General features: G+C 41.6%; 1 protein-coding gene across 3 annotated transcripts in view; it reads left to right on the top strand.

The window, feature by feature from the left end:
- Positions 1-4,696: 4,696 nt before the first annotated feature.
- Positions 4,697-12,459, top strand: part of Dclk1 (doublecortin-like kinase 1) — a gene marked incomplete at its 5' end in the record, with an annotated part of 326,977 nt that continues 319,214 nt past the window's right edge. For all 3 annotated transcript variants that reach the window (XM_005387689.2, XM_005387690.2, XM_005387693.2), the window contains 1 exon segment: positions 4,697-5,091. In XM_005387689.2, coding sequence (XP_005387746.1) covers positions 4,716-5,091 — 376 coding nt within the window.

Genomic DNA, 12,459 nt, shown 5'->3' on the forward strand with positions numbered 1-12,459 from the left:
AGGGCAGGGCGGATGCCCAGCTTGGCGGCCGCCCCACCCGCCCGCCGTTCCTCGAAGGCGGCTGCCCTGCCTCGGCCCGGCCGGGGACGTTCCCTGCGGGCGACCCCGCGGCGGCTGGCACCTGCCTCTTTTGTCTGGTGCCAAGGGGCTTTAAAGGCGAAGTCGGGCGAGACCCCCTTTCCCCCAAGGCTCTCGGCCGGGCTGTTCGTGTGGGTGGAGAGCGGGGCGGAGGAGCTGGGAGCGGTGCAGATCATTGTCAGAACTGGCTGCGGAGCCAGGACCAAGTAGCGCCGGGGAGGAGTGGCCGGGCCCGGCCTTTTATTGTGTGTGTGCTCTCCGTGTGCCCGGGAGGATGGTGTGTGCTTGCGGATGGAGCCAGTCCGCGTGTGACGGTGGCTGCGGTGTGGGTGTTGCAAGCACATTTTCAGGGTCTCAAGTTCCTCTGGGGACAGCCAGGCTGCCTCATGTACAGATCAGTACCTGCAGTGCTAAAGGCATGTGGAGAGGAAATGGCATTTTCCCCCTAGTGGGAGTGCAAGCTCAGCCCCGCACCGCCCCACAAAAGAGACTGCTTTTGAAAACCAGGTTTGAGTGGAATCGCTGCTGTGTCTGGCTACGAGGTGCTTGTGGGCGAGAGAGCAATGGAAGATTTCATTCAAAGTGGCCCTCTGCCGCACCTGTGCATGTGTGTCCAGGCTGTGGTGCACACGCACACGCACACGCGTAGCCTGCACACTGCAGAGTGTTCGTGAATAAGTGTCGTGACTGTTCCTAAATATATCACCTTTCAATGGGAAGGGAAAGTAGGGCAGCGTTTTAAGTATGAAGTGTCACATGAATGGAGGTCAGAAAGGATGCTGAGCGGTCGTATGTGGGAAAATTGTAAAACATGCACACAGATGATTTTTACCTTTGTGGTGGTGCACGCACTCGAGAGCTATGTGTGTGTCTTTTACTCCATGCCGGTCCACCCAGCTGGATCCTACTCTCACTGCTGAAATATAGTGTGGGACTTCCAGGTCCAGCGTCTACTCTATTTAGATGTGATGGTGTTTGTGCCAACTGCTTTTGTGGTGTGTGTGTGTGTGTGTGTGTGTTGGCATATTTCTGAAACAGGAATCACTGTGCTCATCTAGACAATGATGCACACAGAGATTCCTCAAAATGGTGAGAAACCCCACAAAGAACAATCGAGGATGTTGGTTTCCTGACATGGCCAGTATTTACAGGAAAATCTCTGATGAGAGCATCTGCCTCCTTCCCTGCCAGTGTGTGCGGTCTCTATGGCCAGATCGATGTGGTTCCTTTTGGTGCCAATGCACATGTGTCCTCAGGCCCTTAGCCGCCGTGGTCTCTGGATGTGGGGCTGTGTGTCCCGACGGGCTTCCCTGGGCAAGACGTGTGCATCTTCTTCAGGAGCTCCTGGTTCACACGTGTGGCTAAGCCAGTTGAAAGCTGAGCTAGCAAGACAAGGCAAGGAGCACCTGTCTCAATGCCACACATAAATGCCAGAACACCAGGATGTGCAGTGGTTTCTGACATTCATTTCGCGGTAGCTGTAGCCTTGACAATGACTTCATTTTGGTTTTGCTTTGTTGGCAACTTTACTGCCTACCTTTGGATGGGCTCAGTGTAGGGAGGGGAGAGATGTGATTCCTACCTTGAGATGACACATGATCCAGTTTGAGGAAATATGCAAATAAAAAATAAACTTCCCACAATTTATTCTGTTTTTTTATTATTTTGAGATGAGTCTGGTTATATTATCCAGTCTTCTCTTGAATTCCTGGGTTCAAATGATCTTCCTGCCTTAGCCTCCCAAGAGCTGGGACTTGAAGCTAGTGCCATTACACCGGCTCAACTTTTCTCTATTTTAAATTCTCCTTCCTTCCCTTTCTTCCTTGTTTTCCTCCTCACCCCTTTCTTTTTGGGATTCTGGCTCTTAAGAGCCCATTCCCTCTAGATAGTTCAAACTTTTGCCAAATTACTTGGCTTCTGCAAACTGTGAGTTGCCAGTACACCTTGGAAGTGGTTGTGTACTCTGTCTGGTATCACAAGGATGTCATCTTTTACTCCATCCTTGTTGATTTTCTTTCGGCATATATCAATTTGGGAGAAAATCCTTAGGGTTGCCTTTAAAAAGAGATGATTACCTTCAAAAGTCAATTTATCACCTACAAAGTTTTCGAAGAGCTTAGTGTGTGGTCTTGAGCGTTAGCAGCATCCTCCCCTCACCCACAAGGCACTCACACCTTTTGGAAGACAAGAACTTACTTTAATAATACATGAACAAAGTGGGTGCTGTTACTCATATCTTGAGCAAAATATTACTTTTTCATGCCCACAGGGTAGGATATCAAGTTATACTTGTTTTGAAGTTATCTAACTTCAAAATCAGTGAAACCAGGTCATAGCTGGTATAACTTTCTCAGAACAGTGCAAAATTAGACAATGCTTAGGTACTAGTATTAAGAGGTAGGAGGTAGTTTTCACAGACATTTAGAGAAAAAAATACACTCATAATCATTCCAGGTTTAAATCCTACTGTATTCTTCTCTCCAGGTTTCTCAGTGAGGTCGGTACTAGAATCATGGATACACAAAAGTGTTAGAAACTCCTATTTCTTCTTTGTACAGATGAACATCCTAGGCAAGGTGACCTGCCCAAGGTCACTGAGCTGATTAGGAATGAAGGCTTAAAAAAAAAAAACCTCTGTTTTACATACTAATGAGGGTCCGGTCTCACGAGAACACAGGATCTAGAACACCCAGCTTTGGAATCAGTAAATCCAAGTTCTGATCCTAGCTCCTTCAGTTACACGATTGGAAACCTGAGTAAATCCCATCTTCGGTCTAGATAATATTAATTACATCATTAGAGTCAAGTGAGGTTTAGATGAAGTTTTTTTTTTTTTTAGCATATTCTAGAATTGTTGACAACAAATATCAGGAACATCTTAGATGTCCATAAATATTATTTTCTTTTCTTTTATTCATTCCAAGAGAGCCAAATCTCTAGCCATGTTTCTTAGCCTGGAAGTTTTTGTTATAGTTTTTTAAATCAAATTTATTTTTCAACTGACACATAACATTTTCACACATTCTGATGGATCAGAGGTCAGTTTATAAGCAGTCAAGGAAATATCAGAGAGACTCAGTGGTATGTTTGGTGAGTTTTGGTTCCTTTTCAAAAAAAGGTGATATCATCCGTGTGGTGGAATTTGGGAAATACCGTTAGAGTGTTGCCTCAAATTTTCCATTTCCCTTAAATTCTACTTCATTGTGCCTGAAATTTTGTCATTAAAATTCTTCCTTTGGATGCTGAGATATTTCCACCTTCTGGACTGCGCTGTTAAAACATGGGTCTACCTGCAAAGGACAACCTATATCAATTAAGCCCTTAGCAAGAGTGATTGCCCCCATAGGCAGCATGCTGATAACAAGAACTTCAACTTCTGCTTATCAAAGTTCGGGACAGAGAAAGTGAAATGAGGACTGTAGAGGTACAGGTGTTCCTTCAGGCGGTCATGAGATGGGAATTAGGATTCTTCAGGTGCCTCTCTTGCCACAGGAGTAGATTCTGTACCTGGAAGTTCTTTTTTGTGTCAGGGTCTGGAACAGAAAGCAAAATTTATTAATTAAAAAATTAATACTTGTCACATGCCAGAAACCACCCTGAGTGCTTCATGTGCTTTGACTGACTTAATGGTATTAACAATGAGATAAGTACTATTCTTGTTTCCATTTGTGATTGAAAAAAACTGAGGCTTGGAGACGTCGATCAAGTGCATTGCTGAAGGATACATGGGTAGTCTGGGGTCAGGTCTGGATCAACAGCTTAAAACCTTGATTTCCTCAAACACGAGGCTAGAGAGAGCCTTAGGTGGAGGGAAAGGCAAAGCCAGCCAGAGAAGTACATTTTTTTCTTTATTTTCTTCATTGTCCTCCTCTTGTTCCTCCTCCTCTTCCTGATCTTTCTTTCGTCATTTTTTAAAGGCCAACTAATGGGAGCATTAAATGTAAGTAAATGACTTAAGGTGAATTCACTTTTTCAAGCATGGAATATATGCATATCTTGGATTGTCTTCTTTAAACTGGTAGAACCCACGGATTGATTTAATTTGCTCTCCATCTGGCCGTGAGGAGCACATGCCATGTAAAACTTTCACTGCCTGGCTGTTAAATGCTGCCTGCCCTCATTCCACCTTGGCACACCACATGTCTTCAGCTGTGTGATAAGAAAGCTTATTTTCCCTCTGCTCCCAGTATTAGCATGTTGTCCTGCCTGGAAGCCGTGAACTATGGAGTTAAGCAAACTTGGAAGGGAGTTACTGGTTCAAGCATTTCCCAACTGTATTACTTGGAGAAACTTCTGTGCCTCAGTTTCTCCATTTGTAAATAGGGACAGCACTATTTTGAGAGTGTTGCGACTATCCCCTAATAGGTAGTAGGCACTGGATATGTAGGAGCTGTTTCTAGCAAAACTGCAGTTGAGTAATACGCTATTTCCGCCAGCATCTGCCTCTGCCATTTCTTCCCTGTCCTCCTCCTCTTTCTCTCCCACTTGATAACTCACAGTAAATAGATCATCTCGATTATAGCAATATTTTTACCCAGTTGCTGCCAAACAGAGCTTTTCAAACCACGATCTCCGAATAACATCAGGCTATGTGTCTTGTGTCTCTGGTGCCCGGTAGGTGCCACCTGCAGTCCGTCATGTCGTTCGGCAGAGACATGGAGTTGGAGCACTTCGATGAGCGCGACAAGGCTCAGAGGTACAGCAGGGGGTCGCGGGTGAATGGCCTGCCCAGCCCCACGCACAGCGCCCACTGCAGCTTCTACCGCACACGCACGCTGCAGACACTCAGCTCAGAGAAGAAGGCCAAGAAGGTTCGCTTCTATCGGAACGGAGATCGATATTTCAAAGGGATTGTGTATGCCATCTCCCCAGATCGCTTCCGATCTTTTGAGGCCCTGCTGGCTGATTTGACCCGAACTCTGTCGGATAATGTGAATTTGCCCCAGGGAGTGAGAACAATCTACACCATTGATGGGCTTAAGAAGATTTCCAGCCTGGACCAACTGGTGGAAGGTGAGGCGCAGAAAATCACGGGTTCCACTCTTAAATTTGACATTGTGCTCTAAGTTCGTGGTGACCCTCATGGTTAGGAACCTTATTGTTCCACTTGTTTGAATTTTGCTGTATTATAGTGTGAATGAGAAAAAGAAAATTAATGGTGTTATTAGATCTGGTGGTCTATTATAAAGGGCAGAAAGGAAAAGTGTCTAATTCTACAAGATTTTCCATTTTCTTTCTCACGCCCGTGCTACATTAATTTTAAAAGTTCATTTTTATATCTTCAATTGCATAGTTCACATTCATTTCCAGATGCAAATTGAACTTTTGCTATCACAATGTCCAAAAGTACTTGAACTGAAGATGACTAATGAATCATAAAATTTGAGAGTTGAAAGGAACCTTAGATAGCTATCAAACTCATTAATTTTATCGTTGGAGGCTGGAGACTAGAAAACTCAACTGACGTGTTTGAGATTTTGTGGTAGCTTAGTGGTGACCACTGGAGCAGAAAATAAGAGTTTCTGATAACTTTTCTTTGTGATTTTTCCTCTGTGTGTGTGTGTGTGTGTGTGTGTGTGTGTGTGTGTTTATTCTGTTTTCTGGTAGTGCTGGGAATTGAACCAAGGGCCTTGGTGCTGAGCTACACCCCCAACCCTTTTTTGTTTTGAGACAGGGTTGCCAGGCTGGGCTCAAAATTGTAATCCTTACGCTCCCAGAGAGTACTGGGATTACAAGCCTCTGCCACCGTGCCCAGTGTTGCTTCCTTTTACATTTAAAAAATTATTGTTGTCCTATGGTATTTGAAAATCTGGAGAAATTATTCTGCTCAGATTATCTTTAAGTCCAATTTTATTAATAGGAATCATCTATTTTAGATATTTACTGTGATAATAGGACCGTGTAGATTCACGGATGAGGCCTGGTATCTTGTACAAGCAGAATAGGTTGTGTACTCTGGATTGTGCTTGCCTGAGAATGAACTCTCTTTGAACAATTCATAAAGCCTCTCCTTGCCTTAGAAATAGTAATGAAACTAAAATGAGTTGAAGAGAAGTTACTGGTACAAAGTTAAGGTATAAGGGAAGATTACAGATCTCTTTTGGAGAGTGGGTTTTTCTGAGAATAAAGTCTCCAGGGCCTTGATGAAGTAGAAAGAAGAAGAGTATGGGAAAGGAAAGCTAGGTCCAGTCTTGCAAGAGCTTGATGTTACCTGGAGTTCAGCTTTACTCCCATAGTATGTGCTAGACCCTCTTGTCTGCCTGGGTCTGGGAGGGATGGCATGCAATCCCCCTTGCCCCCACCCCTTGTGCAGGTACCAGGAAGCATCACTATCAGCCCTCTTAGAGTTTGGGGTTGCTATTTATATATTGCACATAGGCAGAGACTTCTTATCTTTCTTTGGAATCAGAGTGTGTGTTTGATTCAAGGCTCAAGTCTTTTCCTCTTTCCTCCCCTTTGTCCATTGGCAAAAATGCCAATGTTGTTACGGCAGGACTGGACTCGAGTGCGTATGAGGAGCCTGGTCCTGATGTGTTTATTTTGAGGGAATTTCCACCTTTTCCATGACTTATCACCCCATCAAAATGCTTGTAAGACTTGGCCTTTTTCCTCCCATTCAGAGGTTGCTAGTTCCAATAAATTAAAAAGGTGGAAAATCTTTCGGTATAAGCTTTGATTTTTGTTCTCTGTCTTTTGCAAGATCTTGGAAAATACAAGGATAAATAAAACATGTGGTGGTCTAGTTCAAGGGATCTGGACAAAGATCAAACCCAAAGTGAGGTGCGTGACCAGTCACCAAGTGGAGGGATGGTATTGTGGGGAAATGTGCCACAATCTCAAAGCACATCCTAAGGCAGCTGAGGGGTATTGACACCTCATTCTGTTCTCAAATCTCTTGGGAAGCATCTATCAAGGAAGGGGTTCTTTAGTTTACTACTGAGGACTGACCTTTACTAAACAATAGCCATGAAAAAACAAACAAACAAACAAACAAACAAAAAAAACCAGTAGCCAAGGATATTCCTTTGAGTCCTGTCTTCCAAGAAGAAAGAGTATAGGAAGTGGCTGATGAGAATACTCCCTCTTTTCTAGGGACCAGCAAAATCATGATTGCTTGGCCACCATCTTCTTCATACCTGTATTTTACCACCATATGATGCCTGCTTAGATATCGCTGTCTTAATTGAAGACAATAACGATGGTTCACGGTTACTGAGCATGTACCAAGCACTGGTGGGAGTCCCTTGAGTAGGGGAATGCATGTGCTTCCCACAGTAATCCTAAGAGTTACGTGCTGTCATCGTCCTTGTACTGTACTGGCCTGAGAAAAGTGAGAGCAGAGTGGCCCAGTGATCTGCTCAGAGTCACACAGCAAAAATGGTGACATCAGGTTTTAAACTCTGGAGGAGTAGTGCCGCAGCAAACTCATAATTGCCACTAAGATGCCGTGTGCTACAAATTCAACTCCTTTGAAGGATACTCTTAGGTTTGTTTTAACACTGTGAATTTTTCTTTGATATAGTAGCATAGCAGGTACTTTAGTGCAAAGTTAACTACAAACCATAAATTATTGCTATTGCTGTTAGTGGTGTTTAAATGAAATATTGTATTAGCAACTTCTTAAAAATAAGTGTTTTTATTCCTTATTAATTCTAGGAATGAAAGATGCTGTTCGTGGAAAGACTGATCTTTTGCCTTCAAGTAAATTTTTCCCAATCAATGTAAAGTAACTGCAGATCAAATATTCTGATTTTTGTTGGTACCAGGAATCAAACTTAGGACCTTGCACTTGCCAGGCAGGCACTGTGCTGCTGAGCTATATCCTTGGCCCAATATTTAAACATTACCTTTCTGAAAAAACAAAACAAAAAAAACCACCTTTTTTTCTGATTGAATGGGTGACAAATTCAGTATAGTGTGTGAGTTCACATATTGGCTGCTTTTGTTTTTTGAATTTCAGTTTAAACAGATTTTTTTCTAACTTATAACACTGAGGATTAGCATGCAGCTGCACTTAATGTTTAAATAGCTGGAAGTTCATTTAGACTTGCTTCTTTGCCAATTACATTTTTGCTTAGTCTGTTAAAATGCAAACCATTGCTTCGCATTCATCATCAGGCTCCTATCTCTCACTTTACATACTAATTTTATGTAAACGTCAATGCATGCTATTAGCGTTTTGTTTTCTCTTTCAATATGATGATGTTTGAGGTTTAAATTACATCCTTGTAATGGGTGTAGTTACAAGTGTATTTGGCTTATAATTTTTTTAAGTTCGTTCTTACTTGATCTCAAACTAAAAATGCAAGTTACAATGACATGTGAATTTATTTGTAACAATCTTATGGTCACTTTCACTGTTTTATTATTATAAACTGATTATTATGCATACATAAGTGTAGTTTAAGGATGTTGGTAGACCTGTCTCTGAGTCTAAGTTATATAATGCACAAGTGTATGTTTGTGTATGTGTGATTATATGTATGGTCTGTGTGCACACACATATGTGTACGTGCACACTTACACAACATGCTTAGGAGCAAAGGTGACGCTCTTAGATATTTCCTTTAAAATGGCCTCAATATGATTTTTTTTTAAATCATAATGCTTAATGAGGAAAGTTGAACTGTGGACCTATTTCTGCAAATGATTCATCTTGAGACTTGACCTCATTTCCCCCAGTTTTCTCCCACTTACCGTCTGCTGTAGTGTGCACACACTGTAGATACATGATGATACCCTTTCAACTCCTAGGAGTTGCACATTGATTGATGATTGATTTTTCTTTCTTTTAATATCATATGTGATTGCAGGTATGAGAGGGCCTAGTATTTCCTGATTTATGATAAACTATACACATCACACAGACACATTTTGTGTGTGTGTGTGTGTGTGTGTGTGTGTGTGCACCCCCACATGCATTAGCACTACTAGGGCCTTCACACTCAACTACATTTTAGTTTTTAATTTTTATGTTGAGACCTGGTCTCGCTAAGTTTCCCAGGCTGCGCTCAAACTTGCCATCCTCCTGCCTCAGCCTCTCAGAGTGCTAAAATTACAGGCATGCACCCCCACCATACCCAGATAGTCATGTCATCTTATGAATATAAAAAAGGTTTGTTTATCAAATCTGCAATATTAGGAATGAATCTGTCTTCTTCCTCAATTATCATGTATACCTTGACCACTCCCAGCCCTCCTTGGAAATTGCCTGACTTCAAAGCTGTAGTTTAAAAGCACTGTCTGAGTCTGCCTTACAATTCACCTCGCATTAATGGCCACACTTACCCCACAGGTAGGGAATATCCTACTATGACTTCTGGATTACCTGTCTCTCTTGGCAGTTTTTCTGTTCTCTTAATGTGGCTTCCTCTACTTTCTTTCTCTAACTCCCTGGCTTCCTTTAGACCTCTCTCTGTTACATAAAATTTTTTAAAATTAGATTTTGAATACCTAACCATGCTCTCCCTAAAATTCCTCAGAGGCAACTAGGTTACTGGTTTTTTTTATTAGTAACCTTTCAGCAATACCACTGTGTGTTAAACATAAACATATTATCCACTCAAAAGGTGACTCTTTATTATGTTCAAAGTTCTGAACCTTAGTGTACTTAACCCTATTATCTTGGAAACCTTTTCATACAGTGCATCTAGAACTACTATATTCTTTTTTTTTTCTTTCTTTTTTTTCTTCTTTGGTTTTTCTCCGGTACCGGGAACCAAACTCACAACTTTGCGCTTGCCAGGCAGGTGCTTTGCCGCTGAGCTAAATCCCCAGCCCCTAGAACGACTATATTCTTTTACTGACTCTGCATTACTCCTTTGTACAAATGTATCATCACTTATTTAACAAGTCGTCTATTCATGGGCTTCTAGGTTATGTCCAACTGTCTGTCATTACAAATAATTTTGTAGTGAATACCCTTGGGTATATGTTTTTCAGGCATGCAGGTGACTGTCTTAGAATAAAATTTCTAGAAATAACATTGCTGGGTAGAGAAACAGAAGTATTTAAGAGCTATTGCAAATTCCTCCCCATAAAGGTGGTCACAGTGCAGAAAGGTGGTAATGTGTGAGAGTAGTTGTTTCTCTGCCTGCAAAAGATAGTATGTTAGCAAATATTTTTGCCAGCCTACTAGGAAAAAATTGTGGATCTCATCATAGTTTTAATTTCCACCTTTTCATTTGTTTAAAATACATTAGTATTTTTCTATGCATTGTCTCTCCATAGCTTTTTATCATTTTTGTTCCAGGTTGGAGTACTTTTTATTGACATGTAGGGTTGTTTTTCTCTTTTAAGGATATTAGGCCTTTCTCATAATAACTGGAAGTACTTTTTCTAGATTGCCCTTAATCTAATGTCTTTATTGTGGTTTTTCTGCCATGTAGATTCACACAAAACTTTATACACTGGGAATATATCAGTTATTTTATTTACGGCTTTATTTTCATGTCTGCTGCGTTCTCTTTCCTATGACATCATAAAGCCATTTTCCTTCATTTTTTGTAGCATCCTTATGTTTTCATTAGTGTCTTCCTTTTACTTCGTTTCTATTGTTGAATATCTTACACAACCATGGTACAAGGGGGAAAAGTGATATATAGGATGGCAACCATGCTAAGGGCTTTGTTTGCCTTTCATGAGTTTTCTCACAGTTACCTTCTTTGTTCCAGAGTCACACAGTTCATTTAGTTGTCCTGTCTTCATCTTCTCTTCTACACTGTAACAGTTCTTCAGTTCTTCCTTGTCCCGAAATCCCTATGTTGAAAAATCACCAACATGGCAGTTTTAAGAGATGGAGCCCTTGGTAAACAAGTCCTGAGAGGGGCGCTCTCCTGAATGGGGTGAATTGCTTGCTAAATGAGGCCTGGAGAACTTCCTTGCCCCTCCCTCCGATGAGGAGACAGCAAGAAGGTGCCTTCTGCAAGAACGGGCTCCTCCCTAGACATGAACCTCTGACACCTTGATCTTGGATTTGGCAACCACAAGAGCTGTGAGAAATAAATGTTTATTGTTTATAATAAACTACTTGGTCTGTGACATTCTCATATAGTAGCCAAAATGGACCAAGACACATATAGCATAACATTACCCTAGACGTAATCCTCTCTTACATCCTTCAGATCTAAGTTGTCGTGAAATCCTGTTGCTTCTGCCTGGAACGTATCTTCAATCTGTTCTCTCCTCTCCATCACCATCATTATATTTTTCATGACTGCATACTGTTTCACTTGATCTTAGCCCAAAGGCCGAGAAGTGATGACTGCATTACTGTTTAATAGCAATGTTAACTTTCTTTTGAACTGAAAGATCAATTTAATTTTCTATGGTAAGCATTTAGTAAATTTTGAAAAAAATGCAGAAAAAGTAAAAAAAAAAAAACAAAAACCCTACTCCTTGTCCTACTAAACTCATCCTTTTATACTACTGCAATAGGATCTTTATATCTAAAATACATATTGTAGATTTTTTGCCTTTGTAATATATTTATATTTACCTCTGCTTTTCCATTCCCGTTACAGTTTCTCTTAGATCAGCTCCTTTTGGGGATGTGTGTGTTACATACAATTGTCATCAAATCAGATTTCTTGCCTGTGATCCTGGCCACAGATAGCTTTTGTGTCACACCTTTGCTGAATAATTGCTCTCCTCTTTACTCAGAATACAACCCACAAACTTTAATGTGTTTCTCTCAGCAATTCCACTCCTAACCCTTCCTCCTTTCAGTGATACACTCAGTCTGCAGCTGAACTCCACTAGTGTCCTTTGCCGTTTCAGCTCTGGGGCTCCTGTCTCTCCTGTTCCAGATACGATGAGTTTCTTCCTGGTGGTATGTGGGGCATCATGCTTAAAAGTGCACCTTCTGGAGTCAGACCACCTGTGTTTGGGTCTTGGCTCCACTGTTACTGGCCATATGATCTTGAGCAAGCTCCCTAGGTCATTGTACTTTGTGTGCCCCGTGATAGGAGGAGGAATACTAGTACATAGATCAGAAGTGTGGTGAGCATTACAGATAAGATGGCATGAATGAAAACGATCTGCTACATGGCAGACATACAGATAACCTGTTCCACCAAAAGCTTTTCCATATGCACTCCTATTAGCCTGTGAGTATATAAGTGTCCCACCATCTAAAAAATTCTTGGCATGCTCTTGCTGAGCTCTCAAATCCCAAACTCTTCCAAAACAAGAAATGCTTGCCTTTGCTATTTCTACTTCCTCAGCTTCCAGTCACACTTCATGCCCTCCACTAGGATCATTAACCTATAATGTACTCGTTTATTTTATATGTGAGGCTCTTGAAGTCAGGGAACCATTTTAGGCCTCACAGCCTAGCAGGGTAGCTAAAAGCGCTCAATAAATATCAGTGGAAGAAAGAAG

The sequence above is a fragment of the Chinchilla lanigera genome, unplaced genomic scaffold (genome assembly GCF_000276665.1).
Source record: "Chinchilla lanigera isolate Chin_1 unplaced genomic scaffold, ChiLan1.0 scaffold00030, whole genome shotgun sequence".
NCBI classification, from domain to species: domain Eukaryota; kingdom Metazoa; phylum Chordata; class Mammalia; order Rodentia; family Chinchillidae; genus Chinchilla; species Chinchilla lanigera.